Source organism: Dipodomys merriami, unplaced genomic scaffold (genome assembly GCF_024711535.1).
Source record: "Dipodomys merriami isolate MVZ:Mamm:240054 unplaced genomic scaffold, mDipMer1.0.p SCAF_604, whole genome shotgun sequence".
In the NCBI taxonomy this organism is placed as follows: Eukaryota; Metazoa; Chordata; class Mammalia; order Rodentia; family Heteromyidae; genus Dipodomys; species Dipodomys merriami.
Window position 1 is genome coordinate 441,440 of NW_027206185.1, and position 27,935 is coordinate 469,374.

The window sequence follows — 27,935 nt, forward strand, 5'->3', positions numbered from 1 at the left end:
GGTGGGTTGCAGATCCCAACTTATCTGTCACTTTCTCAAAGACTCAGTTCCTGTCAATGGGAATGGTAGTAATAATTATTTGATGGATTAAAAATGTCTTCCTTGGGCTGGGAAGCTGGCTCAGTGGTAGGGTGCTTGCCTTGCACGCATGAGGCCTTGGGTTCGATTCCTTAGTACCACGTAAGCAGAAAAAAGCTGGAAGTGGTGCTGTGGCTCAAGTGGTAGGTCACTAGCCTTGAGCTTAAGAGTTGAGGGACAGTGCCCAGGCCCAGAGTTCAGGCCCCATGACCAACAACAACAACAAAAAAAGTCTACCTCATAAATAGATATAAAGATTAGTGACAACAATTAACCAGCCACATAAAAGGAACTCCAAATGGCAGCTATGACCATCGTCATAAGCATCACTATCACAATGTGAGACCATACGTCTAATGTATCGTTCTGGGATGTCTTGCCTCTTCTTGCAAAGGGGAGTCCCAATGTCAAGTGCAGGGCTCAATGAACACTTCTCTCTCACCCTTTCTTCCTTTCTCCATAGCTGTCTCTCTTGGTGACAGCCATGGCTACATCTGAGGACAAGATATTATTTTTGCCTTCTTTAGTTGTCATTCTTTGCTCAGCAGCTTATGACAACAAATATTTACTTTCTGCTTAAATTACTTGCCATTTGGGTTACAGAATTCATCTCTTGTTTCATGAAAAATAAAAGCTTACAGACCTGTTCACCATGGCCTGTACCACGATTATAGCTATTATTCTCATCTTCCCTTTCCTTGTCTTATCACCCACCCACTCACCCCCTGTACACAGTCTGAGTCATATGAGTCTCTGTGGATGTCCTGACTTTGTTCACTGTTTGAACTCTGTGCCTCCATTCCGCTCCAAGTGTGTCAAGGACAAAGACCAGAGATACACCTGTCAGGACCACTCTTGCCCCTTCCACACCCCTAGCTCAGCAAGGTACATAGGAGGGACTCAGACACAAATGTAGGCCCTCTGGTACTGCCTGGTAAGGTCACAGTACTGGGACATAAAGAGACCTGAGCTCATGTTGGAGCTCTGCCACAGACCTGTGGCCTCTGTCAAGTCTTGTTTCCTCTTGCAGCTTCAATTTGCTCTTCTGACCAGGAGTCAGGGCTCACTTGGGCTATCTAGGGTTCCAGGATCTATGCAAACACAGATATTGGAGAAGAAAGGAGTTCTGCCCAGCTCTAGAGGAACTTCCTGGAGAAGCCAGCAAGACAAGACCATGACTAACTATATAGAGAGGGCAGCCAATCTCTCAGCACAGGTTACCTGTGGGGGTGGGAGGAGGGAGAAGGCATGGGTCAGGATAACTTGGAGAGAAGTGTTCACAAGTACCTCTTCTTTACCACCAGTTGTCCCACACTCCCTCTTCTGGGCTTCAGGATAGTATAGCCTCAGCTGACCTCAGAAGGGTCAGAAGGGGAGCTACTTGAAGTCACTCTGTGCCCCTCACCTCCAGGCCCTTCCCAGTACTGTGGGAGACCAGCGAGGGATGGCTGCCCCCACCTGAGTAGGTGACCTCTACCCTGTCTAACCCAAGGTTACTCAGGGGCCTAGGAGTCGATAACACCAGCTCTCCTGTAGTTGAGGACACTGAAATTCTGAAGAAGTAAAACACAGTCCTGTGGGCAGCCCTGACACACAAAGCAAGTACCTTTTTTCCTGACACTCTAAGTCCATGGAGACAAATTTCCACTTGAGTTCCACTTTGAAATTAAAATATCACTTTTTTGAAAAATGATGGTGCTAGAAAAGGATTTCAGAGTATTTACTTGGCAGAATAAAAAGCTAGTAATTGTACTTATATCCTCATTCACCCACCGTGTTGTTTAAGATGAGAAAGAATTGAGTATGCTATTGAATGATGTAAGAATATAGTCAGGTGGTCAAGGCCACTGATACAGGAACAGAAAGGTTTCAAAAAGGCAGGAGAAGGGGAAACAGCATTCAGGAAAAGAGTGTGTCCCTGGGCTCCCCCTCACCTAGAACCGGAAGGAAGGAAAGAGGCAGCTAGCAGCCAGGCTGCTTTGTGGTTGGACAAATGAACACATCCTTTGGTGATGGCTTCTGAGCAGAGCTTGGCTTTCTCACATGAAGAGTGAAGACATCTGAAGGAACAGGGGACAGCATTTGATATAAATGCAGGAGGGAGAAACATTCGACATCAAGAGATTGTCCATAAACCTGGCCAGGACAGGAAGTTAAGTAGGTTTTAATTCACAGACCAACTGTGATTCATTGGTAGGGGCTGCCTAGAGCATGATGCTGTAAGACCATATCAGTACCCAGTAGAGGAAGAGTCCTAACTGAGCCCTGATATCTGCTAAGGACCAGGTTTCAGACACAAACCTGCTATACTCTCACTCGCTTTGCTGGGAACAAAGACCCATGACCTTGCCAAGTCACAATTTGTAAGATTTTTTGCCATCTATAAGGTATAAAAATGGATACTATCCTCCAGGTCTGTCTCTCTCTTGATTGTATCCTAACATCCTGCCCAGTGACCATCCCATTGCATGTCAACTACTCCAGGACAGATCCCACACACCAAAAAAATACCAACACCTAGTAGATGGGCTATAAAGATATGTTGGACCAAACCACAGATAGTCAAGTTCATTCCATTCAGTCATAGGATATCTCCTGGAGAAGGAGGATATCACCAGGAGAAAAATTTCAGTTTATCCCTAGAGCCAAGAAAATAAATATTGTGGAGACTTTTATTTGTTCAGCCATCTAAGGAATCCTGTAGCTTTGGTTTGGTTTTACAAATAGAATGCATAATGTTGGGACTGGAGGAGTTGGGTTGGAGGCATGGATCAGACTCAAGGGTTGACCAGATAATCTCTCTTTCCATTTATTTCCAACTCTGAGATCCAGTGGTTATCACATACTCTGTAACCCTAGTATGTCATGCATGGTCTGAATAGAATTTTAATTTCTAGCATTCCCCAATTCTTTGACCCCTCACATTCTATTGTTCTAAAGTTGCCTGGTTCTAATATCCTGACATTCTGACATCATAGCATTCTAACATTCCACCAGAGTTTGCTTCACTCACTTTTGGATTCCTGGGAAGAAGTATAAATCTAAGAGCCTTCCAGGACTTAGAAATCCCTTTTTGTTGGGCTCCTTCTACCTGCCCTGCAGGAAGCAGAGGTCCTTGCTAGGAACAGGATTGAAATGCTCAAAGCTGGATGTGTGAAGACTAGATGCCTGTTACCCCCAAGTGCCACATGTTCAACTCATTGAGCTGCAAATCCATAATCAGAACCATAACTGTGGGTCTGGAATATGAGTGGATTAGTGGTAAAGACCAGAACTTGAGAGAAGGAATACGCGTAAGCCCAGCATTCTAAACACCACTAATGTTTTCTTCTCTTTAAATAAGAACAACAGTGACTAGATAATGGTAAAGTTATTTGCCTAGCATGTAGGCTGTGGGTTCAATCTTCAGCTAAGATAGGTAGGTAAGTAGGTAGATAGATGATAGATAGATAGATAGATAGATAGATAGATAGATAGATAGATAGATAGATAGATAGATAGAAAATGTATACATACATTTGCATACATTCAACAATAGCAGTTACTCCCTGGAGGTGGTATTCTGTCCTGCTTGAAGAATTCCATATTCATCAGCTCACATAACCCCCATCCTCAGGTCCCCCAGAGGAACATATTTGAAGGACAAGTACATGGAGATGCAAACAGAAGTCAGAGGGCCTTAGCCTGCAGTGAGATGACAGTAATACTCTCTGCCACTTGTTCTGACAGGCAGCCTCCCTAAAAAACACCATCTGGCTGCTACCTGGGGCCTCTTAATCTACTGAGAATTCCCATCCCCTCCTCTGTAGTATCCCCGACTTCCCCCTCAAAGCTCTGCTCACCCTGAGCATAATGTCATCTGCATCCATCCAAGCTGTTCCTGAGTACTGAGAAGGTGCTCATTACCCAATTGTTACATAAATGCATTCATGTATTGACCCTAGACTCTAAGGAGAAGTTCCCTGTGCTCCTATATTATCCCACAGCAAAACCTAGCCTGGAACCCACACCTGCTGCTTCTGTGGTAGGAACCTAATTAGCATAAGAACATCATATCTGCCCTTTAGATTGACAAATAAAAAGAGAATCCATGAGAATCAGAGTCCCGAGTCCTGTTGAGTCAACTGTGCCAGTGGAGGCTAGAGAAAGAGGGCTGAGTGCTAAGAAAGAGGAGTTTTAGGGAGAGGAGGCAACCAGATAGGAAGGGAATGAGCAAGCAGGAAAGAAAAAAGACAAGGACAGCATTAAGACAAGAACAAGATAGCAGAAAAAAGAGAGAGAAAGGGCCTGCTGTTAGAAATGTCTGACTTTCTGGGATCCTCCATAAGGCCTTCTAAGAGCCTTCCCTTCTCTTCATCTGCACAGGAGCTTAGACGAGGTGAGATGAGGTCCCCTCCAGTCCCAGCATTCAGTTTCCTGCTTGCTGGCAGAGTGATTGATAGTGAGTCAAAGAGAGAATTAGTTGCAAAGTCCTTCATGTAGGTCCAGTGGCCTTGTAGTTCATCTCATCATCCCCATAGTCCTTAGGACCAGACCCGCCCCTACCCCATCCCCACCCGGCTTGTTTCTCTATTGAATGACATCAGAAATGGGAGGCCTTCAGAGCTCGTGGCTTGTCTCAGAAGGGCAGCTGTTTCCCACACAGAGCCTTTGAAACCCAACTGCTTTCTCCACTCTTAGGCAGCTCTCACGTCTGCCACTCTTCCCAAGCTGGGGCGTGGGGCTGAAACCTCAGGAAGTGTTTCAAAATTTCCAAAGACAGTGCTAAAGAGGTTCTGTTGTCCCACCACATTTGCGTCTGGCGGTTGGCATGTCTGCTATGGGCTGTGATCCTTGGCTAGAGCCGCTGTTCCTATTTCAGCCCATTGCATCCTGCCAACCAGAAGAACATCTCCTGGCTTGTTCCTGGCTGTCCCTCTCAGGAACAGAGAGAGTCAAGAGGAACAGAGTTCACATGTCCCCAGCTGTACCTCCAGAGCCACATTGCATGAGGTGGGAGATTTGTGACTGCTCTGGACTTGGTGCTCTGGCAGGACAGTGCAGAGAAAGCAAAAGAAAGGAAAGAAGGGTCATAGATCAAGGCATGGGCTTCAAAGCCAGTTGGAAAAAGCTAGAAACCCAGGCTTCTACTTGGTGAGAAACAGCTATGGGCAGATCCATCGCTTTGCTCTTCCCAGCCCTCTGGAACAGGCCAGAGAGTTTGTGGGCTGCACTTGGAAGGCTCAGTGCCTAGCACAGCACAATTGCTCCATCAACATCACTTCTTGTTGCCACTGTTATCTCAAAGAGTTCCAGAGCTACTTCAGAGGAAAGAGGAAGACTACCTGCACGGACAGGGCAGAAGTACACTGTGTCTTTGCCAGGAAGTCTCAAAAGCTATGTTTAGCTCTGAGTGACAGTTCCTACTCAGTCAATGGACAACAAGGAGCCCAGATATTACAACTGAGGTTCACTTCAGTAAAGGAGCCTCTGGATGACATAATAAATGATTATTATGACCATAGAGATCCCTGGATGGGCAATGGCACTCTGAATCTATGGAATCCATTTTTAGCTCTGTTCTGTGCTGACTTGGACAGTCATGACCTGATCCATCCAGGAGGAAAGGGAGACATGTCTTATGCATACAATAGGTGCCTATAAAGGCTTATAAAGAAAGTCTTACCTAACCTTCAGGGAACGTACTGACTGGCCAAAACCTGCTCAGGGCCCCTCACCCTGGGGCACAGGAGAAAGTCTTCCTCCTGTATCTGAGCTGACATAGAAGATTCAAACCTTGAGGGTTTTGAAAAGATCCCAGAAGGATGGCTTAATGGGGGTAGGGCTCTTTCTAAATTAAAATCCATACCTAGGGGAGATCCTAAAGAGATCGCCCAGCTTGGACAGCCATCAGATATGTGGCCGAGAGGATTCTGCCCCTGAGAGGCTCCTTCTGCAGACGTAGGCCTCCCCATACCCACCACTGCCTCTCCAGCCATCTCCACAAGAGCCTCACCACAGACCTACCCTATTCTGTGGCTGGACTGAGGCTCAGCTCTACCTGCTCTACCTATGTGATGTGAGGCAAGTTCGGGAAGTTCAGCAGCACCATGGGGAAGCTAGATGAGAAGAAATCAAAGCATTTAGCATATTCTGGGTCCAGCGCAACGGTAGACACTATCACTGCTCTAGTATTCTTTGCAGCCCTGTGACATCCCAGGGCTCCTTCATCTCTGAGGTCCTGCATTCCAGCAGCCTCCAACAGGAGCTGGAAGTAAAGACTAGATCTCTGGGGTTCTACCCACCACCACCACCACCCTGTGCAGGCCAACAAGCACTTTTCTGACTAACCTTCCTCCAAGAACTGAGCACCCTCACCTTCACAAATGGACATTTCCTGGGAGTAGGTTCTCTGATCCCAGCTGAAACCCGATCCCATTCACCCTGTCCTGCAACTATCAGGATCCCATGGCTTCTCTTCCCGCTCCCCCCCTCCCCAGCCCCAAACCCAACCGCCATAGTAGCCTACCTCATATACCACCTATATTCCAACTGCAGAACTGCCTATAGTAACAGCACACAGCACCCCCATCTCCTCAGTTCCCCTGCATTCCCTCTGTGCCCCTGCATTCCTTCTTGGTATCCTTCCTTTTGCTTCCTCTTTACCCTGCAGTCCCTGCCACACCTTCATGACAATATGACTCATACTGTCCTGTGAACATTTGCTCACCCATCCCCCTAACACACACACACACACACACACACACACACACACACACACACACACAGTGACACCATCCAGGGTGGAGACTTCATGCTTCACTCAGCTCACTCACTCGGCTAGTACAAAAGAGGTGTCATCTGAACTGAGAAAGCCAAGCCTTGCCCTAGATAAATGCAGAACAGGAGAGCAGGCTTGGATCTGCCAGTCCCTTTTAGAAGGCTGGTGTCCCCAATTGTCCATCTCTACCCTGGCCCACTAGTCCAACCCTCCTGTCACACTTCCTCAGGAAAACAAACACCCGCTGTAGCTTGATATCCGGCTGGGGGCCCTGGCAATGAAGTTTGCATTTGAAAGTTTCCCTTGCATTAATTTCAGACGGAACATAAATACGGGCTTGGGATGCCTCTTCCAGAAGGAGAAAACTGGAAACCCGTGTACTCACTGGAGAGAAAACATGTGTGCTGGCCAAGGGGCGCACAACTTACTCTGGAGCTGTGTGGGAACATCTGGTTCTCCCCTCTCCTCCGCTGGTTCAGCCCAGCCCCCCACTGTGGTCCTAAAATTGCCCTGTTAATTGGTGTATTATTCTTTCTAAGCACACTTTTCTCTCCAATCTGCTGAACCTTGGAAGGTGCACGTTTCTGACTATTTCCTGCCCCCAAAAGTGAACTCAGGATCTCTTGCAGCTGCCAGTACTGCAGAGTAAGTGTACTGGAATGTTCAGTGAATGGAGACATCCCTGGGTTGAAATCTAAGTCTTGCTTCTTGCCAGATGTGTGACCTTGAGCAAATCTTGGCTCCTCACTGAGCCTTGATTTTCTCATCTGCAAAGTAGGGGCATTTCCAATGGTGCTGTGAAGATTAAGTGAAGTTCACTGACTATGAGTGTATTTAGGTCACATGACAGTACCACCCAGGAGACATATAGTACAACCCTGTCTGGTCTGAGACACCACAAAGGGAAGGAAACTATTTAAGGCCAGTTTTCCATTCTGGCTCTGTCCTCTGCCTTCCCATGGCAGAGGGTTGAGTGGGAGTTCTTGGCTATACACTCTGCTCCTCGGGCCTAGTACCCTGGCACAGGATTGCTTGCACTCAGAAGGAAAAAAAAAAGGCTTCTTCTCTGCTCTGAAACATTACAGGGGCAGCGCCCACCCCACTGGGAGGCTCTTCCTTTCCCTGTTCGTATATAATTGGCATGCATGTGCATCCTCCAGCACTGGCACTTGACCTCAAGGCCTTGCGTTCTCACTTGGCTTTTTTGCTCAAGGTTGGTGCTGTACCACATGAACCACATCTCTAATTCCAGGATTTTGCTGGTTGACTAGAGATAAGAATCTCATAGACTTTTTTTCGCAGGGGTTAGTTTCAAATCGTAATTCTCAGATTCAAGGAATGAGCCACTGGCACCCAGCTCTACAACTGTCCTTTCATTGGGAACCTGCCTGGTCTCAAGGGAAACAGGCACGAACCCAGCCTCACCATTTTGAAGCCCTGTAATTCTCTTCCAGGCCCTTGTTCTTCCTTGAGCCATCTGTCATCCCCCCCCCCCCCGCCCCTCCACACACACCTGAATGATGTCACCCATCCTGGGAGTCCTGCCATAGGCCCCTCCTCCAAGGAGCCTTCCCTGACATCCTCAGTGAAGCAGTTTCTCCTTCACTTCTGGATTCTCTTCTTCTTCCTCCTTGTCCCTCTGTCCATCTCTACCTGTGACTTCACAATTTCTTTTTTTAACATGTTTTTAATTGTAAAAATAGTGTACAGAGGGGTTACAGTTACATGAGTAAGGTAATGAGTACATTTCCTATGGAGCATTGTTACTTCCTCCTTCGTTTATTCCCTACCATCCCTTTCCTCCCCACCTCCCCAATTCCTCCCTCCCTACCCCAAGTTGTAAAGTTTATTTTCAACATAGTGTCTTGTACATCTCGTTGTTACCATGGGTCAACCTGTATCCTTATTTCAGCATTTTGTTATTTCCTTTCCCCTCCCCAAATTAGAAAAATGTATATACAAGATGCAGGGTACCAACATCAAATACAGTGAAAACAAGGATTATACTGTGGGGGAAGAACACACAAAAGAAACAAAAAAATCACATAGTACATTTTAAATACGTTAAAAACAATAGGAAGAAAGAAAAAAAATTGTGTCCCTATGTTGGAGTTTATTTCACTTAACATCATTTATATGGTCATGTGTACATAGCTTTTGACCTTTTCTGCTTGTCCTAGACTTATACTAGTTAGTGCAAATAAGGGAAACCATGGGACCCATGTTTCTTTGGGCCTGGCTTACTTCACTTAATATAATTTTTTCCAAGTCTTTTCATTTCCTAACAAATGGGACGATGTCATTCTTTCTGATGGAGGCATAGAATTCCATTGTGTGCCAGGCACCAGTGGCTCACGCCTATAATCCTAGCTACTCAGGAGGCTGAGATCTGAGGATTGCAGTTCAAAGCCAGCCAGGGCAGAAAAGTACGTGAAACTTATCTCCAATAAACCACCAGAAAACCGGAAGTGGTGCTGTAGCTCAAGTGGTAGAGCGCTAGCCTTGAGCTGAAGATCTGAGGGACAGCGTTCAAGCCCAGAGTTCAAGCCCCACAACCAAAAAAAAAAAGAAAAAGAAAAAAAGAATTCCATTGTGTGTGTGTGTGTGTGTGTGTGTGTGTGTGTGTGTGTGTGTGTATCACATTTTCTTGATCCATTCATCTACTGAGGGACATCTGGGTTGGTTCCATATCTTAACTATGGCAAATAATGCTGTGATAAACACAGTTGTGCTGGTAGCTTTAGTATAGCCTTGTTTGTGATTGGTTGGGTAAATGCCCACAAGTGGGTTTGCTCGGTCATAGGGGAAAGCTCTATGTGGAGTCTTTTGAGGAACCTCCATACTGCTTTTTAAAGTGGTTGAACAAGTTTACACTCCCACCAACAATGCAGGTAAGGTTCCCTTTTGGCCACATCTCCTCCAGCATTATTTAGATGTTATTAGATTTCTTGATTATAGCCATTCTAAATGGGGTGAGGTAGAATCTCATTGTTGTTTTGATTTGCATTTCTTTTATGGCTAGAGAACTTGAGCATTTCTTCATGTGTCTCTTGGCCATTCATATTTCCTCTTCAGAGAAGGTTTTCTTCAATGACTTCACAATTTCTTGTCCTGTCTTCATCTTTCTATTCTTCTGTCTTGGTGTCTCTCCTTTTACTTTTCTTCCTACTGTTATCTTACTGCCTGTCTCTTACCTCTGTCTTGTTTGTTCTTCTGCTTCCCAGGTCCTTCCCCAGGGGCTCTCTTCCTCTTCTGTGAACCTTCTCTAACTGCTGCTCTCTTCTTCCTTTCTGTCCTGATATCTGGGAATGTCCCCCCAACTTCCTCCCACCCTCATGACCCTCCCTCTCTTTCCTTCTCCATTCTTCCTCGAGGCTTCAGCAGATGAGATGGAACATGTCTTCCTGCAAACAGCTGGCTCGGGAACAGCTGGAAGCTAGGGTTGGAGGGAGCCTCTGAGCAGTGGCCAGGAGACCCAGGGAGCCTGGGCAAGCCTGACAGGCTGAGCCCCAACACGGTGGGGCCCCTTTGGAAACTTTCCACCACCTTCCCTGCAGGTTCCAGGAAGGGAGTGGTACCCTTTTCAGGATTTCTGACCTTGGAGGCAAGCCCACGCTCTGTCTGTGAGCCCCTAGGGAAAGCATGTGCAGGACCATGTCTCAAGCCAGCACAAGGGCCAAGCTCCTGCCATTGAGAGAACCTGGGGGTATATCACCAAGGGGCATAGCTGGGCTAAGGGGGAGGGGATTAGAGAATGGTAACTCAGGCCTCCTAGGATTAGGATGAGATCATGGAAAGTATGTGGAGTAATAGGCTTTGTCACTCATTCATTCAACAAACATTCATGGAGCCATCATGGTGCGCCAGACTTGAGTTTAGCTCTGGGGACAAAGATGAATCAGCCATGGCTCTGTCCCTGTAAGGCTCCTCCCTCAGGTGGCTTTATTGGTAGCAGGATCCAGCAGAGTCCGTTCTGGGGTGTGGGCAGCTCAGTTTAGCTGTGGTAAGGAGAAGGAAGTAGAGAACAGGATGGTTTCTGCTGTCTGGCAGCAAGTAGGTATGGGTGGGAAATCAGCCATGTTTAGGATATGACATCCATGTCTCTGATGACTGTGGGAAGATGAGGAGGAAGAAGACTCTGCCCAGGCCAGTATGACCTGGATAGCAGTACCCACTGAAGCTAGAGGACCAGCGTGGAGAGACAGCATACAGAGCTTGTGTTATGGGATATTGGGTGAAGCTGTGCAGGCAATTGGGCAAATGTGTCTAGGCTACAATGGCAGTTCCAGAGATGTCAGTGTGTGTGGTCATTGGCCCACTAGAGTAAATGCTGTGTGCCTGGAGTAGGAGCAAAGTGAAAAGGAAAGAGGCCAAGGATAGATTCCCAAGGATTCCCATGTATATTGGGAAGGAAAAAGGAGCCTACTAGGTGTACAGCTGGAGTAGTGTGGGCTTGTGAAAAGCTACAGGGCAGAATGGGTATGAGTACAAGGAGTTTCAGGTCTCACCAGCCCTGCCATGGGTCTTGTGAGACCAGGCTCCAGAAATAGCAGGTGGTGGGAACACAGGCTAGGCAGTACCCCCTATGGTTGTGCAGGGAGCAGGGGATCCCAGATGGGGACATCATTCTCCCCTACCAGAAGGGAAGATGCAAGGAAGAAGGGTGATGAATCTCAGTGGAAGTAATCATGTGAATTTAAAAGGACTGTCTCTGATTCCTTCCAGTTTCTCCAAGCATCTCTAGTCTTGTTCAGAGTCCTAGTGGAGATCTGGAGCTCTTGAGTTTGAGGGAATGGATGGAATCACCAAACAGACATAGGAGACTCAGCCACCTGGCACTCAGGATCCAGTTGTTTCCCATGAGGCCCACACCATCAGAGTCACGTGGAGTTGTGCCCCACACTGGGACTCTCTGAATGTCTTTGTCAGCCCAGACTCATGGCTTCAGTGGGTATTTGCTGCTGTTCTCATGTAGTCCACTATTTTCTGCTTTTGCTGCAGCTCTCCAGACACTGGATAGATGTAAGGGCCATAGTTGGGCCATGAAGGCCTCATTTTTAAACCTAAGTCTCCCTGCAGAAAGAAGATTATTTACTGTGGGGCCAGGAGTAGAGCCCAGGTCCTGCTGGCAGAGAGTCCTGATGCACGAGTGCTAGAGTCTACCAATCCCTGCTTTCTTTCAGCTCAGTAGCACTAGGGGCAATCAAGAGTGGCGATGACTCCAACCCATCTAAGGACTATCTTTAGCTTGTCACTCAGGATGGCATGCTGGATTCTCCAAAGGACCTTTGATCTTTCCTTCTCATTTGGTTTTGCAGCTATGCAAGAAACTGGCCAAAAGATTTTTGGCCCATTTGCCATATTGGAAAATGGACACTGGTGGCAGAAAAGCCACTGACTAGCCTGGCAAATGAGGTCTTATAACCTCGGCAGCAGATCAGGGCCAGAAATCTGGTAGGCTGTGTTCATGCCTGTGCAGTACTTCTCTTTTGCAACCAGCTTCCCATGTATGCCCAGTCCCTTACTAGAACATACTGTTTTCTCTAATGTGGGGTACCTTTAGGGCCTACCCTTCCATCCTTCACCAAGCTAACAGTACCTCCTCCTGGAAGTCTGTCATATCCCAGACTGACTTGGCTTCCTGGGGTGCCAGCATAATCCCCTGCATCAACATAGTGCTTGTATCCCAAAAACCAGAGTCTGGAGACTGAGAGGGCTGGAACAGGCTTCTGCCTGTTCACCACTGTGCAGTATAACATGCAGCCAGTCAGCACTGGCTAAATCAATGGCATAAATGAATAGGTAGGGAAAGGTAGGGAGGGAAATGCACAGTTTTCCATAAGGATCTTGAGTCAAACAACAACTGTCCCTATCAACAGAGCTGGAGGAACACATTGATGCCCCCCACCCTCTCACCCCCGCTCTCTTCATGGAAGGTACTGGGTATAACCATACTCTGAGTAGCAAATGCCAGCAGACCAGAAGCCCCCTGGCATTCTTTGTAATCCCCAGATGAACTACAGAGACTGTGTCAAGCCAGCCAGATGGACATGGGTGGGCTGGGGTTGCTGTACGGTCTGGCAGGCCAGAACACTGAGTGTGGGCCCCTCTGCTCCAGCCACCGTGTGGGCTCAGCCAGGCTGCCTCTGTGCCGGGAGCCTGCCAGCTTGTCCTCTCTGTGTTTTCCTCTACCTCCCTAGGGCTGTCAGCAAGCTGACCCTCCCGATCTCACCTGTCACCACCTATCACAGGCAATCAGAGTCACCGAGCACTGACCTCCCTTCCTCCAGGTTCTGGGACAAAGGGTAAACAAGAGGAGAGGGTGTTACCTAGGCAAGTGGAGTCCCCAGGCAGACTCACAATGGGAAGGGCTCCAGAGCCTAGGCAAGTACCCAAACAACCCCACTCAGCTCATATTGAATAGGTGGTGAGACTGAATCTAAGAGGCAGGGAGTCGGTCCCAGGGCGCTGATTCCCAGCAACACCTGTGCCCATAAGCAGTTGGCTTTCTGAAGATTCTTTTTAACCAGAGCCTGGAGAAGAATTCCTTGAGTTCTCAGACTTCAGACTTCATGCCTGTATCTTGATGGAAAAGGGCCATTTTAATCTCTTCTTGAGTTTTGGACTAAATTAACCATTCCTATGTTCATATTGCCTGGCATGGAGCTGACCACAAAGCAGGTGACTGAGTGAATGAATAGAGGGAGCAGTGGAGACCAGTCCCCTCTCCACATCTTAGTGGGTCATTCTGTTGGTGCCTCCTCTCGGCCTCTGTCAGTGTCAACTCTACCCCGCATTCAGTAGGATTTTCTTGGTCTTATACTTCAGTGCATGCTCAGTGGCTGTCCCAGGACCAGAACCATCACATGTGTTCTATAAACGTTGAATGGATGATGAACAAATGAATCCATGAATGCTTGTATCTAGCCAACACAGGCAGGGCTTGTGCAAGGCTGTGGAGACATGATCTTTGCCCTCTGGAGGCCCATTGAGGAGGCACATAAAGCCCACTTGCACGCTGAGGAAGAAAAGCATAAATTGCTGATAGTAAGATGAGCGCTATTCCTGCTGAGGCCGAAGAGTTTCTCAAAACTGAGCCTTGTATAACTGCCAGATGCAATTCAGGGCTCCATAGGGCAATAGGAAAACATTTGGGAGCCCTTACCACATGTCAGCCACTGTTCTCTGTGATTCTCACAACAACCATGAAGATGGTGATTATAATCATTCCCACTTTACAGATGAGGGAACTGAGCCACTGGGAGGTACCACTTGTGAGCAGAAAAGCCAGGATCAAGCTAGGACTATGTCTTACCCTCTGAGCCATGGCTTTAGAGTATGAGGCCTTCCATTAGTATAGCTTGCTTGCCCAGACACAAGCCAAGGGATGGCCTGAGGAACTCTCCACTGAGTGGTAACCTGGCATGTTGCTGAGGTGGCTTTGTGTCTTACATTCCAGGTCACTTTCTTGGAAACAACACAGTTATTGATGTCCTTCGGCAGGCAGGGCTAGAAGTGGACCACACACCTGCCGGGCAAGCCATCCACAGGTAAGCAACAGAGCCTCTGGGGGCATCTTGGGTCTAGCCGGCCTGCTTCTGACCATGTATAGGCCATGCCTGACCGTATCTTATGTAGCCAACCCTCCCTGCTGTCCTTCTGGGTGGCATTGTGAAGAAGTCTGTGATGAGACAGGACCTCCTGGCTTAGCCAGGCACCTACAACTGGAGGGAGCAAGAGGTGGAAGAGCAGGAAGGGGGCTGGTATGCAATTGTGATGGGCCAATGTCCTGGCCAGCTAGATGGGGCAGTAGGAATGGGAGGCATATTAGGACTTGTTAGAAGCTTGAGACTATTTTATTGAGTAGGAAGCATAAATGACATGAACACATGAGAAATGACCAGGCCCTGAATCTAAATGGCACCAGGAGAAGATAAACTGTGGTCTGGCCTCATCCCTGTGTCCATCACACTGTCTGGTAGCCCTGCTTCCCCCATCCACTCTTTCTGCCGAGATCTGCTCCATTGCTGCCTCTGATTGTGCTCCTCACCCCCTGACTTTCCTGCCAGGGCACACTCACTCTGCTCACAAAAACACCACCCCTAGTCCCTCTTTTTTTTGTCAATCATGAGGCTTGAACTCGGGGCCTAAGCTCTTTTACCCAAGGATAGCACTCTATCACTTTGAGCCACAGTGCCAGTCCCCGTTTTCTGGTGGTTAATTGGAGATAGGAGTCTCATGGACTATCTTAGACTAGCTTTGAACCACAATCCTCAGCTCTCAGCCTCCTGAGTACTGGGATTACAGGTGTGGGGCACTAGCACCCAGCTCTCTGTCCCCTCTTCCTTTGGTACTTCCCCCCACCCTTGACCCCCTTACCCATACTTAGTCTGGAAGCTGCCCAAGGGCAAGAACCAATTGGTTCACACCATCCCCATCAGCACCTAGCAAAAGACAGGACCTTCAGACTCAGGAATTCAGTGCAGCCCATGTTGAAGCCTTTTATGCTGAACACTTCCTTATTAACCCACAAAGATGGTCCCACATGAGCTGGGCACCAGTGGCTCATGCCTGTACTTAGATACTCAGGAGACTGAGATCTGAGGATTGCAGCTCAAAGCTAGCCCAGGCAGGAAAGTCTGTGAGACTCTTCTCTCCAATTAATCACCAAAAAACCAGTGGAGCTAGTCTCTAGTGGTACAGCACCAACTGTCACTAAAGAAGCTAAGAGACAGTGCCTAGACAGGGCCCCCAGGCTCTAAGTTCAAGCCCCAAAACGTGCACACACACACACACACACACACACACACACACACACACACACACACACACACAGAGTCTCATCAGAATTTCAGCCAATCTTGAGGTTATAAGTCCCACAGTGTGAATGGAACTTGATTAATTATAGCCAATAACCATCGGCTGCTGACTCTGTGCTGGACACTACCAACTCATTTAAGTCTCACAACAATTTGGCAAGGCAGGATCTGTGAGTAGTGTCCCTGCCTTATAACTGAGGAACCTGATTCCGTGAGGTAAGCCACTTGCAGGAGGACATGCATCTGAAGTGACAGTCGCGCTCTGGTACCTCTCCTGGGCTCCTTATCACCTCCTTGTACCCACTTTGGGAATGAGAGCAGACACTCAGAAATGACTGAGACCTTGAGGCTTGGTGGGGTCACCCAGAGGATGACCTTTGGCCTCACAGCCCCAGGTCTAGGCTCCCCTGGCCCAAAGCACTTCTAGAGAAATGTACAAACCATAGCAGATTCCATCCCAGACTCCCACCTCTTCTGGGTGGACCTAAAAGACTGCTTTTCCTGCCTCAACCATTTGAGCTCAACACAAAGCAGTTTGTATAGGGAGGAGGCAGCAGGTGTAGGAGTGTTTGAGGAGTAGGGGATGAAAGATAGCTTCAGGGTCAAGGCATCCCCCAAGTTTCTCCTCTCCTCTTGCCCTGCCCCTGCCCTTGCATCCCAAGGACCTTTCCCTTGAAGCTCATTGTGTGTGGCCCACCAGGTCAGGCAGGCAGGCAGGCCTATGACTGATGAGCAACCTATTTATCTCAGAACCCAGACATTAGAACACTCCTCTCTCTCTCTCTCTCTCTCTCTCTCTCTCTCTCTCTCTCTCTCTCTCTCTCTCTCTCTCTCTCTCACACACACACACACACACACACACACACACACACACACACAGAGTCTCTGCTGTGGCAACAGCTCTCCGCATCAGTCTTCTGTACAGAGGAGCAAAGGAACTGGTAGGGCAGAGGGGGTGGGGATGCTGAGGAAGCTCCAACAATAAAAGCCATCCTCGGCCACAGGTGCTTCCTGGATCTATCTTTTTGTCTGACTGTTTTGAATTATCTTCCCAACAGCTGCGGCATCTCGACAGCTTGGGCCCTGGGAATCTAGGGTTGTGGGGGAGGGCAGAGGGGGGCGGGTGGGAGGGTGCCGGGAAGAAGATAAACTGAGCTGAAGGAATTTTTTTTCCTTTAAAAAGAGAGAAGCCTCTCACCCACCAAGGCTGCTTTTTCAGTCCTGGGTACCACCTTCCTTTGCCAGCCAACTGCTGTCTCAGACATATTTCCTCAAACGACTCCCAACCTTCCTCCAGGGTCAGATGTCCCCACAGGAATTGGGGCTATGGAAAGAAAAGAATACAAGGGGTGGTCCCAGGATGAGGCATATATGTATACTCCTGTATGGAACATGGATTCCTCAGACACACCTACGTGACACCTCGGTGCCTATCTGACGGCTAGGTTCTTTTGCTTAGGGGCCATCATCAGAGAGAGGCTTGGTAGGTGCCAGTGTGTAGACCTTCACCCCATTCATCCCTATGACCCCCACTGTGAAGTAGGTAGCATTCCTCTTTTACATCTTCATGAGATGACTGATCTGTCATTCTGATGATTGTTTGACTCTCCTAGTCAAACAGGGCAGTCTGAGAGCTGAACAGTAGCCTGTGTCTATCTGCCTCCAGCTTCATCCCTAATAGCCTAGCCTTGGCCTGCCTCCACCACAAAGAGACACAGTACAGTACACATGCACTGACACCCACAAATGGATGGATGCGTTTAAAATAACCCAAGCAATGTGAATACTGTGAACTACTAAATTGGGCCGCTTACTACTATTGCCAGGACTGCTCTGAGCACCTGGTCTCTATTCAGATGAGGTGAATGTATCATCCTCATGTTGTCCCTGTGAGGCGTACTGGCTGTTTTACAGAGCAGGTCACCAGGGAGCAAGTGAAGTTTGACACATTACCTAGAGTCCTTTAGTCAGTGTGGATGAATGAGATCCTGGCCAAGAACAGATATACCCAAGACCTCTCACATCTTTTGACTCTTAGCTCCTGCTGATGTCAGACCACCTTTGCTAACCAGCCTTTTTGCCCCCCCACCCTCACACCTATCTCTGATTACTGTTCTGCTCGGTGGCATGACCACTTGATATTTGGCCTTCCACTCCCCACTAATTCAAGTTCTGAGAGGACACGGATGGTATCGGTTAGAGTCAATTCCTAGAAAAGTTCCAGGTGTTGAAGAAATATTTATAGACCAAGTACCAGGCAAGTGATTTTCTTAGATCCTTCCCACTAGCCCATCAAGGCAGCCTGGTATGATGAATTGCCTTCCCCTTCATACACCCATAACACACTCATGTGCTGGCTCCCTTTCCAGCCCTGCTGCCGGAAGCCCAGCACCGCTTCCTGAGGGGACCTCCACCAGCCCAGCCCCAGCCACCCTAGCCGCCGTCCCCACAGCCCCATCCGTGACTCCCACGGCCCCACCTGAGGAGGAGGACCCAGCGCTCTCCCCACACCTCCTGCTCCCAGATAGCCTCAGCCAGCTGGAGGAGTTTGGACGGCAGAAGAAATGGCATAAGAGGCAGAACAAGCACCAGCGGCCACGGCAGTTCAATGACCTCTGGGTCCGCATCGAGGACAGGTGAGGGGGGTGGGCGGGAAGTGGGCAGGCTGTCCCCAGGGCTAGAAGCACTGTTACCAATTACTAATCTGAGCAAAGTGGGGAGGGAGAGGGATATCAGAGTGGGTTCTTCTGAATTGCCTCTTCTCTATTCATGGGGAATTCCAGTGGTTACCTTTCAGGGTTTTTAGAGCACATTTACATCTGACTTGGCAGGTTTATACCCAAAACAAGAGCAAATACCTTTTAAAAGAAACTTTTAAAAGAAACAGCTTAGCTGAGCAGAGTGTACACACTTGTAATCGCAGCACTTGGGAAGCTGAGGGCACAAAGACTGCTAGTACAAAGCTAGCCTAGGATACATAGTGAGACCCTGTTTCAGAATGATAGAACAAGCCACTCTACTAAAAGTTTTGATCTCCCTTTGTATCCAAGGTGTAAACCTAAATGCCCTTGCTGGGGGACTCAGAAAGGCACCCCACTTCGAGAGAGAGTTCAAGCATATGGTAGCTGATGCCAGGGCTTCATCTAGAGTGTTTATGGCAAAGCTTGTTGTAAACAGGCAGGTGCAGAAGTCACCCTCATGTCCTGAGACTCCCTCCATCTTTCTGTGTTCCTCCTGCCTCCAACATCCCCCTCAGCCTGTCCATCCCCAATGCTCCAGCTAGCTGCCTGCCTCCTCTGCCTGTAGTTCCTCTCCCTGTGTGGTGAGAACCTCTAAATTGTTTTCAGAGCACTGGCAATGTCCCAGGGAGGGGCTGAATCCTGCTCACTGTGGAAGGCCAGCCCTTCACAGCAGAATGTATTCACTGCTAGATTCTCCAGTTGAATCTCTTTTACACATCTCTGATGAGATGATGATGATATCCCATTTTCTTAGTCAAAATGGCCATCAAAATCTCCTTGGGAAGCTAGGAGCTGTGACTGCTCATGCCTGTCTGTAATCTAGCCACTCAGGATGCTGAGACCTAGCAGATCATGATTAAAGCCAGCTACAGTAAAAAGGTCCAAGAAACTCCATCTCCAGTTAACCAGCAAGAGTAGGGCTGAAGGAATGGCCCAAGTGGTAGAGTGCTAGAGTGCTAGCCAAGCAGGCAAGCCAAGTGAGTGACAGGCCCCTGAGTTCAAGCCCCAGTAGTGAGGAAAAAAAAAGATATCACCTCCAATTTTTCTTAGTAACTTCAACAGAATCACCTTGTGTTAAAAGCAAATCCATCCAGACACTAATAGCGCATGCCTATAATCCTGGCTACCTAGGAGGCTGTAATTTGAGGATTGTGGTTCAAAACCAGCCCAGACAGAGAAATCTGTGAGATTTTTCAGCACTAACTAACCAGTAAAAATGCTAGAAGTGCCAGCTTCTAGTGCCAGCCTTGAGAAAAGCATAAATAAGCCAATCTCCCAACTCCTCTGTAGGCAAGTGCCAAGGAGTCTTGCAAATGCACACTCTTCTGAGAAGCTTTAGGAGGCTCCACTCTACATTTACTGATACCAACTGAGGCCTGGAGCTGAAGCACCTGTCCATGGCAACACCAAGAACCAGGGGCTGCCTTCATTTTCCACTCCCTGGTTCTCTTGCAGCCAGGCCACTGAGCCAGTGACAAAAAAGTTGAGGTAATCCAGTCCCCTAATCATAAAGGACCGTGTGTATCCTGTCTTAAAAGGACTTCCAGCAAATAAGAGTTGAGGCAATTGAGCCTTTGGGCGTTGGTTTCAAAGAGCCTGGAAAATACATTTCTGCAGAGCCCTGGCCAGCCCTACCTGCCCATAGCAGAGGCGCTGCTATGATGGAGCCATCGCTGTGGTTGTATTGGCTGAGACACATTTGGGTCAGGCAGCAGCATGGGTTGTCTCCTTCTAACCAAGAGTGAGAGCATAGAGTTACAGAAAAAGTCACTTCTTTCAGCCGTGAGCAGGACCTGCTAGCCGCCAGCCAGACTCAGGCAAGACAAGGAGCTGGCAGTGCATTAAGAGCTATAATGATTAGGCTGGTCACTCAGAGCCTTGGTCTATTTGCCAAAGTGACCAGGAGACCCAGCCAGCGGTGGGTCCAGACCATGGAATGACAGAGGGCTGGGCTGTCAGCTCCAGCAACAAGCTCTTAGCAACTAAACATGTCTGAAAGGTAAATGTAGGCAAATGACTCCAAATGGTTTCCTTTCCACAACACGTGGATCTGAAACACAGGGCCTGGTTTCAGGAGAAGAAAACCGCTTTTCTTTGGTGAGAAGGGAGCCCCTTCTCCATCCCAACAGGTAAATAGTCCTTGGCTGGCTTTCTTCCCTTGGGTCAGGTTAAAGAAGGAATTTTCCCCCCAAAGAGCAGCCTGTTTGTCAAGTTTCCTGCTGATTTTAAGGGAAGCAGGCCCTGTTCCCCCCCCCCCAGCTGCCCAGGATACAGGCTCCAATACTTCTGGGGGTTCACTCCACCTTCCTAAAGTCCCCAGATCTCCTTTTTGTTTGGTTTGTTTTGTGCCAGTCCTGGGGCTTGAACTCAGGGCCTGGGCACTGTCCCTTAGCTTTCTCACTCAGGGCTGGTGTTAACTCTTGATTAATTAGAGATAAGTCTTACAGACTTTTCCACTGGGGTTGGTGTTGAACCACGATCCTCAGATCTTAGTCACTTGAGTAGCTAGGATTACAAGCATGAGCCAACCTCACTCAGCTCCAATTTTCTAAGAGGGAACCAATGAAAGATCTTTTAGGGCAACCTGGCGCCCATCTCAGCCCTCCGAACAAACCATTATCCTTCAGTTCATTCCATTTTCTTCATTTCCTTCCCCTATCTCTCTTCTCCTACTTCTCCCTATTCCACTTCTACCTGTGATACTACAGCAGGATCCTGAATGGAATCTTGTTGATGTTCAGCTTGAGATCCTGCATTTTCTCCCCTCCACCACCAGAAAAATTGCCCATACACAGGACCCTTACTTCATTTCCTGCCTCTTTCCTTTGAATCTTCACCAGTGTATGTGCTGGTGGGACCAGCCATACATTGATCCCTCCATTGCTCTGGACTTGCTTCTCTCTGCTCAAGCAGGGCTGCAGGTAGGTCTTTTTTGAGCTCCTGCTCTATTCCAGACTCTGTCATTCTTTATATCGAGGTCCTCCCAAGAGTCACAGAAGGCAGGCTTCTTTTATGTGCAAGGTAACAGACTCATCCAGACCAAGCAACTTGCAAAGGACACACGGAGAGTGGTAGCGAGTCAGAGCCCTCATCCTGGTCTAAAACTTAGGGTCATACGTGTCCCCAGCTATGTTAACTGTGCCCTTTCCACCCTCACCTGACTGAGGGCTCCCTTCCTCCTTCCAGCTCTCTCTGCGATCCCTATCCTGGCACCATCATCCACAGGACAGTCACCCAGACCCTGCCGAACGGTTGTTGACTGCATATATGAGCATGAGGAGGAGGGAGTGCACCAGAGATGTAGGCTGCAAGCTCCTGGCAGGGACACCACCTGGAACAGGCGGGCCTCCCCTGGCCCCTCATTACCCAAGATATAAACAGAGCAGAGGAAGTTTAGAGAAGCAGCAGCCCGTGGCAGAATGATTTATAGAGACCTGTAGAAAAGGCCGAGCGTGTGTCCACAGATGGCTGCACAGCCGCAGAGCATTCTCCAGAATCCCCCTCCCAAGTTCTGAAAGCCAGAGCAGGGCAGAGGGAGGAGTTAGGGAAGGGGGCCTTTCCACAGAAAGTGGGCCTGGTGGCAATCCTTCAGAGTGTGTGTGTGTGTGTGTGTGTGTGTGTGTGTGTGTGTGTGTTTTGCATTTAGGGCCTTGTCTAGAGGGCATGCTAGCTCTTGTTCTGTGAGTCCACAAGTCTGTAAGCACACAGGAGTGTGTGCATGTGTGTGTACGTGTGTGTGTGTGTGTACATGTGTGTGTGTGTGTGTGTGTGTGTGTGTGTGTGTGTGTGTGTGTGTGTGGTGTTGGAAATGCAGTTGCATAAATAAGGGGTCAGGGTGGTGGTCCATCCCAACTGGAAGCACCCACAGTGGTAGGGAAGAGAATGCTGGTCATAGGCCAAAGCAAGGCTCCGAGCCCTGGGGAGGGCCAGCAGGCAGGTACAGAGGCTACATGCTTCAGATCATTGCCTTCTAGGCTTCGGTTTGCCTTGAGGTTTGAGCACATGGCAAAAACCCTCAAAGAGGAGAAAAATGTTCCTTCCCTTTGGCAGGCTTGCCACAGCTCCTGCTGATCTGCCCTTGCAGTCTAAATTCTCTAACTCCAATTCCTCCAAATACAATCATACTTTCTCCTAGGATGGGTCCAGGGTGGCCCAAGTCTTCAGGTGATGGTGAGATCCCATTTAATTAGAGGTAAGAGATGCTCCATGGGTAATTGGAAGCAAAACCATCCACTGAATAAAAACATAGACAAATTCGGGCAGAATAGGGTTCACATCCCTGCCCTTCCTTGTACTTGCTTTGGAGCTAAGACTAAGTGAGATGATTGATACCTGTAAAGCAGGAAGCTGGCATCAGCCCAGCAGTGACACTGTAACAGCTGCCTTCACTAACATTGAGCTTTGAGGCTTTGACTTCCACAGTCACTAGCCTGGGAAACCATGCCCTCCCTCTACCCAGCAGGTGGCTGCTGCTCAAGGTCCTTTAGTATGTCTTAGGCTTAAAGCCTTAAGTGAGCCATTAGATGGAGACTGTGAACTCACATCCAACCTAACAGGGATACATTGGGCAGGTACTAGTCGCTAATCTCTGTGGTGAGTGTTGATGTAGAAAAGGGATAGATGGTTTTCCAGATCTTTCCACTGAAAGAACCCTAAAACATCAGCTCCTGTGAACTCCTAGCAATTCTCATCTTCTTTCTGGGTCTAGTTTTCTGTCCCAGGGATGGACAGGTTTTTCCACCTCTAGTCCCCTCTAAAGCTACCATTAGGAAACATGGCAGAAGCTTGCCTATAGGAGGAAAGGCATTCCCATGGCAGGAGACCATGAGGGATGAGGTCTCAAGGCTGGCAGATCCGAGGTCCCAGGAAGTCAAGCTGCAGACAGGCTTCCTATGCTGGCAGTCTGCCTGCCTGGTTCTGACATCCTTGACCCAGAGAGGCTAAAGTCCAGTCAGGAATCACATCGGGGTCTCCTCTGGTCTAATCACATGGAAGGTTCCACTGCAAGGCAAGGGGAGGCCCTGTGTCCCTATTTCCTGCATCTCTTCAAAGGTTTCCAAGATGGTATCTGAAAGCTCATCCTTCTCTCTAGTTGCACTTCATTTCACTGGAATGACTTAGAAACAATAAAATACCACTTGGGCTCCACAGGGTTTGCAAAATATGACAACCAAAAATGGAGGAACCTCCTCCATCGCACCCCCAGGCACAGGTACTAGCCCACTGTATGGACAAGAATGCCAAGACGAGCATGCCCAGAGCCTGGTTCACCCTTGCTCCAGGGCAGGCAGCCAACACAGCCTCTGGCACTGGCTTTGCTTCTTTTTGCTTCCCTTTGGGCTTTTTTTTTTTTTTTTTTTGCCTTAGGTCTTTGGGCTTTTAGCTGCTAGAAACAGTTGAAAGTCCTGTGTCTGTTCCTGCTCCTCTCTTGTAGGAATGGAGAAATAGGACTGGAGGACAATGCTTGCCCATAGCCACAGAGCAAGCCAGGGATGCACCCCAGGTCAGCATGGGGCGTCCATCTTCCACCCAGTCAGAGGCCCTGTCGGCTCCAAGCAGTCTTGGCCCCTTGGTGCCAGCCATCTGCAGAGCCTGGGAACACTCAGAGTGTTTAGTTTGGCCTGGAGGCTGCTTTGCCATGAGACAATTTTCCCCAGCATGAGCCCAGGAGGGGGTGGGGACCTGGACTGGGGACTGACTTTGTGAGCAGAATGGGCTCCGAGGCAGGTGGGGGTACTTGAAGGGGATCACCCCCTCCCTAGTCCCACCTCATTTCCCTGGGACTTCTTCCAAGCAATAAAAAACCCACTCAGGCTCCAAGGGAGAGTTTTCATCTTTGGTTTTCAAAGTGTGAAAGAAAATGCCTTTGGGCGCCTTGTGAGACATAGTTTTCATAACTCCTACATGGTCCTGTCTGCTGACGGCAGGGCCAGCTTGGGCCTCAGCTACCCTGAAGTCAGACCTCTGAGCTACTCAGCTCCCAGGCTAAAACATGGAACTTTTATGGACTTCATGTTCTGTAGTTTTAGGTTTGCTTTTCACTAGACAAGAAAGAAAGGATGGAGTCTGAATTAATGATCCCCCCACAGGGGACAATCACTAATCTCCTTAAGGGAATGAGACTCAGTGAGACCCCAGACCAACCCCGGCAGAACCCCTCGCCCCCCCTCAGGGCAGACAAACTCCCTACAAGAAGCAGCTTCATTCAAGACTTGCGAGGCTCAAGCAGGATAGAGCCTTGGCCAGCTCAGGCTGGGGAACCAGCTGGCCCCAGCCCAACTTGACTTCTCTTTTGAGCTCAGTTTCCCTATTGCAGAAGTAGGAATAGTAATGAGATGACGCAATAGTAGTGTTGAGCACCGTGTCTGTCAGCACATAACTGGTGATCCATAAATAGGGGACAGTATCGTAATAACAAGACAGAGGCATACAAGTAATAATGATCCTGAAAATAGCCAACATCATCTCATGTTTTCCAGGTGACAGGCACTGTTCTGAGACCTTATAGAAAGAAGCCTATCCCACCCTCATATAATATATATACTTAACATGTAACCAGGTTGGTAATGTGCAAGGGTTTAATTCTACCACATGGTCTTGAGGGATGGTGGGTCACATCAGAGCCCCCCAGGGAAGTGAGTGAGGCAGGTATCAGAAGTGAGTAGGACAATGGTGGTCTGGGCTGGTGGGGGAGGCGGGGTGGAAGGTCCAGTCAGCCCAACACTGAAATCATAAAGAATCTCACATGGTCCAAAGGCTGACATGGGCAATAGGCAAACCACATTGGATTCTGTGGATTAAAAGAGGTACTGGAAGCCACTTGGCCTACCCCCATTCTGCATGCACACTCTCTTCAGGAACATTGTACCCATATAATTTGAGTGGGACAAGAGTGGGCTCCCTCTTCTCCAGATAGCTACTCTGGAACTTCCCAAAGACAGATGCTCCTGTTACATCACACCCATAGATTCCAGGTTGGGAAGATCCTAATGCAAGACTCAATGAGTTCCTGTGGTCACAACCACCACGGTAGAGTAGAGAGGCAGAATGGAGTGGGTTCCATCGGGCTGTATCACAAAGGCCCAAAAGCCATTTGGATGCCCACTCCCAAGCCAAGGTCCTAGCCTGAATTTGTGAAGAGACAGGAGAGTGCCTGGTAATCTTGCACCCACCTAACCACCTGACTGAGGCTAACCTGAGCTGTGTACAGGTATCCTCCAAGATGGTGGGGACGATCCCAGCCCTCACTATGGTGATTATGGCCTGTTGTGTGACCTTATGGACCAGCCCAGAGAATTGTAGACTAGGTGGCCCCAGATGGCCTTGTTAGTGAACAGTGCATTGGGGATGAGAGCATACATCAGGAACTTAGCAGTGCCCTACATGGAGGAGATCACCACGGGCTGCCTAGCCCATAGACATTGCCCTACTTCATGTCCACTAGGCCCAAGAGTAGCAGCCTCTACTTGCTCACCTTCAATAACTACCCTGTATGCCCTGGCCTGGGGAAGGTTACTTAAGCTCTGTGCCTCAGTTTCATCTTAAGTACTTGGGTAACAATGGCTCCTGAGGACTAAAGGCTAGTATATGACAAGCGCTTTCACAGAGGTAGCACAGGTGAAGTTCTGAGGGGTTCCCTCACCTGCTAGCAGTACCTGTTTCCATGTGAATCTTCTCTGTATAGACCCTTTCTCTTCGAAGCCTCTCCAGTGCCCATCTCCATGTTTGCTGCTCTTGCATTTCCCTTTGGTTATGACAGAGTTCACTGAATCTTCTGCCTGCAGCTCCATCAACCTTCTGCCTGTTGGAGCTCCCTGTAGATTGGCCACTTCTTGAGGTCCCAGCCTCTTTCTTCATCTCGGAGCTTGTCCCTCATGTGCACAAGTCGACTAGACATCTTTGTAGCCCCTTTCATCTTACTGTCATTGCCCCTGCCCCCCCCCCCACCCTTGCCTTGTCCTCTCTTTTTGCTCATCTATTTCTGTCTCTTTCCTGGGCCTGGGCCCACTTGGGCCCGTTCATTGGTTCGTGAAGGGTGGCACCTCTCACTAACACACCCCACATAGGGCTCTACCCCATGAACCTACCAGCCCACTTTCCTCTGTGAGCTGGACGCCAGGTAGACTGTGTGAACATATTTTCTCATCTGCTGAAAGGGAGCAATGAGACCACTTTTGAAAGTTTGTTGTGAGGACAAGAACAGTATTTGTGAAGTACTGGATCTGGGGATGCTCATGTTGGCATCTGCTGGTTATGTTGATGCTACATTAAAAAATGATGGTGGTGTTGTAGTTTCTGTTGTTCTGTTAGCAGCCTGGGATGGGCAACAGCAGAGGGCGCAGAACCCCCAGCCCTGTAATTCTTTCTGCCCTCTCTCTGGACTGCAACACAGGAGGTCGGCTGGACTGCCTGTGGGGCCCCTGGGCTGCTCATCCTCCTCATCCAATCCCTTTGTTTCCTTCTTTTCATAAAGACAGATCTGAGCACCAAAGGCCTCTGCCCAGGACCAGACTTCTGACAGTCACTCTGCCCTGTGTTTCTTCCCTTCCAGCACCACCATCTCACCACCTCCACTGCCTCTCCAGCCCACTCCCAGCTCTGAAACTGCCAAGCCCCTCTTCCAGTTCTCGGACCAGCTCCAAAAACAGGACTCTTTGGGGCCTGCCAGCAACTCAGCACCTACCCTGGGCCTCCTCTCTGCAATCACCGTAACTATTGCTGCCCCCTTCCTGTTGCATACCCTCGGGCCCTCCTGACCTCGGCCACCACTTCAGAGGAGCCAGAGAAACCACAGTGGGTCTGCAGCCACATCTATTGCCCCTGCTGCCACCTTTGGGGGGTACCTGACACCTCGAGGCTGTCCACACAGGACCGCTAGTACACTAGAGCTTTATTGTATCCAAATTACATCTTCTTTTTTGTAGAAGGTCTTAATTTCCCATAGTGCTATGGGGCTCTTTTGTAAAATATGTGTCCATATTAAAAAAGAACAATGTATTTATTCTACTGATAAAACTATTTTTATGTGACCTATGTTGTGATCCCTGAATTAGCCCCAATGCCAACCTAGGAAGGAATCTTAGGTTGCCAAGACATCTGTAACCTCTGACCCATGATCATGGCTTTATACTGTCTTGCATGTGGATCCTGGGAATGTCCCAGGTTGGAATTGGCTTCTCCCACTGTGGGGATCTCTGAGGGCCAGCTTAGCTTTTGTGAAGCTGTATTTGAAGGCTCAAGGAAGGCATGGATACTGACCGTCCTCCCCTCCCCAGATGTATCTGGGGTCCAGGAAGATGCTTTAGGAAAGAGAATGCTGCTACTTTGAAACCTTGAGTGTCTGTAGACTGGCCCTCCGGATCTCTGAGTGAGTCTTACAGCCAAATTGGGGGCTGAGGATGAGGGATGCTAGAGCTGAGGAAAGAGACCCCAGTCGTATGGACAGATGGTTACACTGAGATCCAAAGAGAGCAAGACTGCTCAAGTCACAAAGCATGTGGGAGAGTGAGCATAGGCCTCTCTGTTCCTGTCACTGCC

General features: G+C 48.8%; 1 protein-coding gene across 1 annotated transcript in view; it reads left to right on the forward strand.

The window, feature by feature from the left end:
* LOC138814730 (metalloprotease TIKI2) overlaps positions 1 to 27,399 on the forward strand; it is a 208,790-nt gene extending 181,391 nt beyond the window's left edge. The window contains exons 5-7 of the mRNA XM_070003852.1: positions 14,298 to 14,388; positions 18,027 to 18,293; positions 26,950 to 27,399. Coding sequence (XP_069859953.1) covers positions 14,298 to 14,388; positions 18,027 to 18,293; positions 26,950 to 27,154 — 563 coding nt within the window. The 3' untranslated portion in view covers positions 27,155 to 27,399. The remainder of the gene's footprint in view (positions 1 to 14,297; positions 14,389 to 18,026; positions 18,294 to 26,949) is intronic.
* The last annotated feature ends 536 nt before the right edge of the window (positions 27,400 to 27,935 follow it).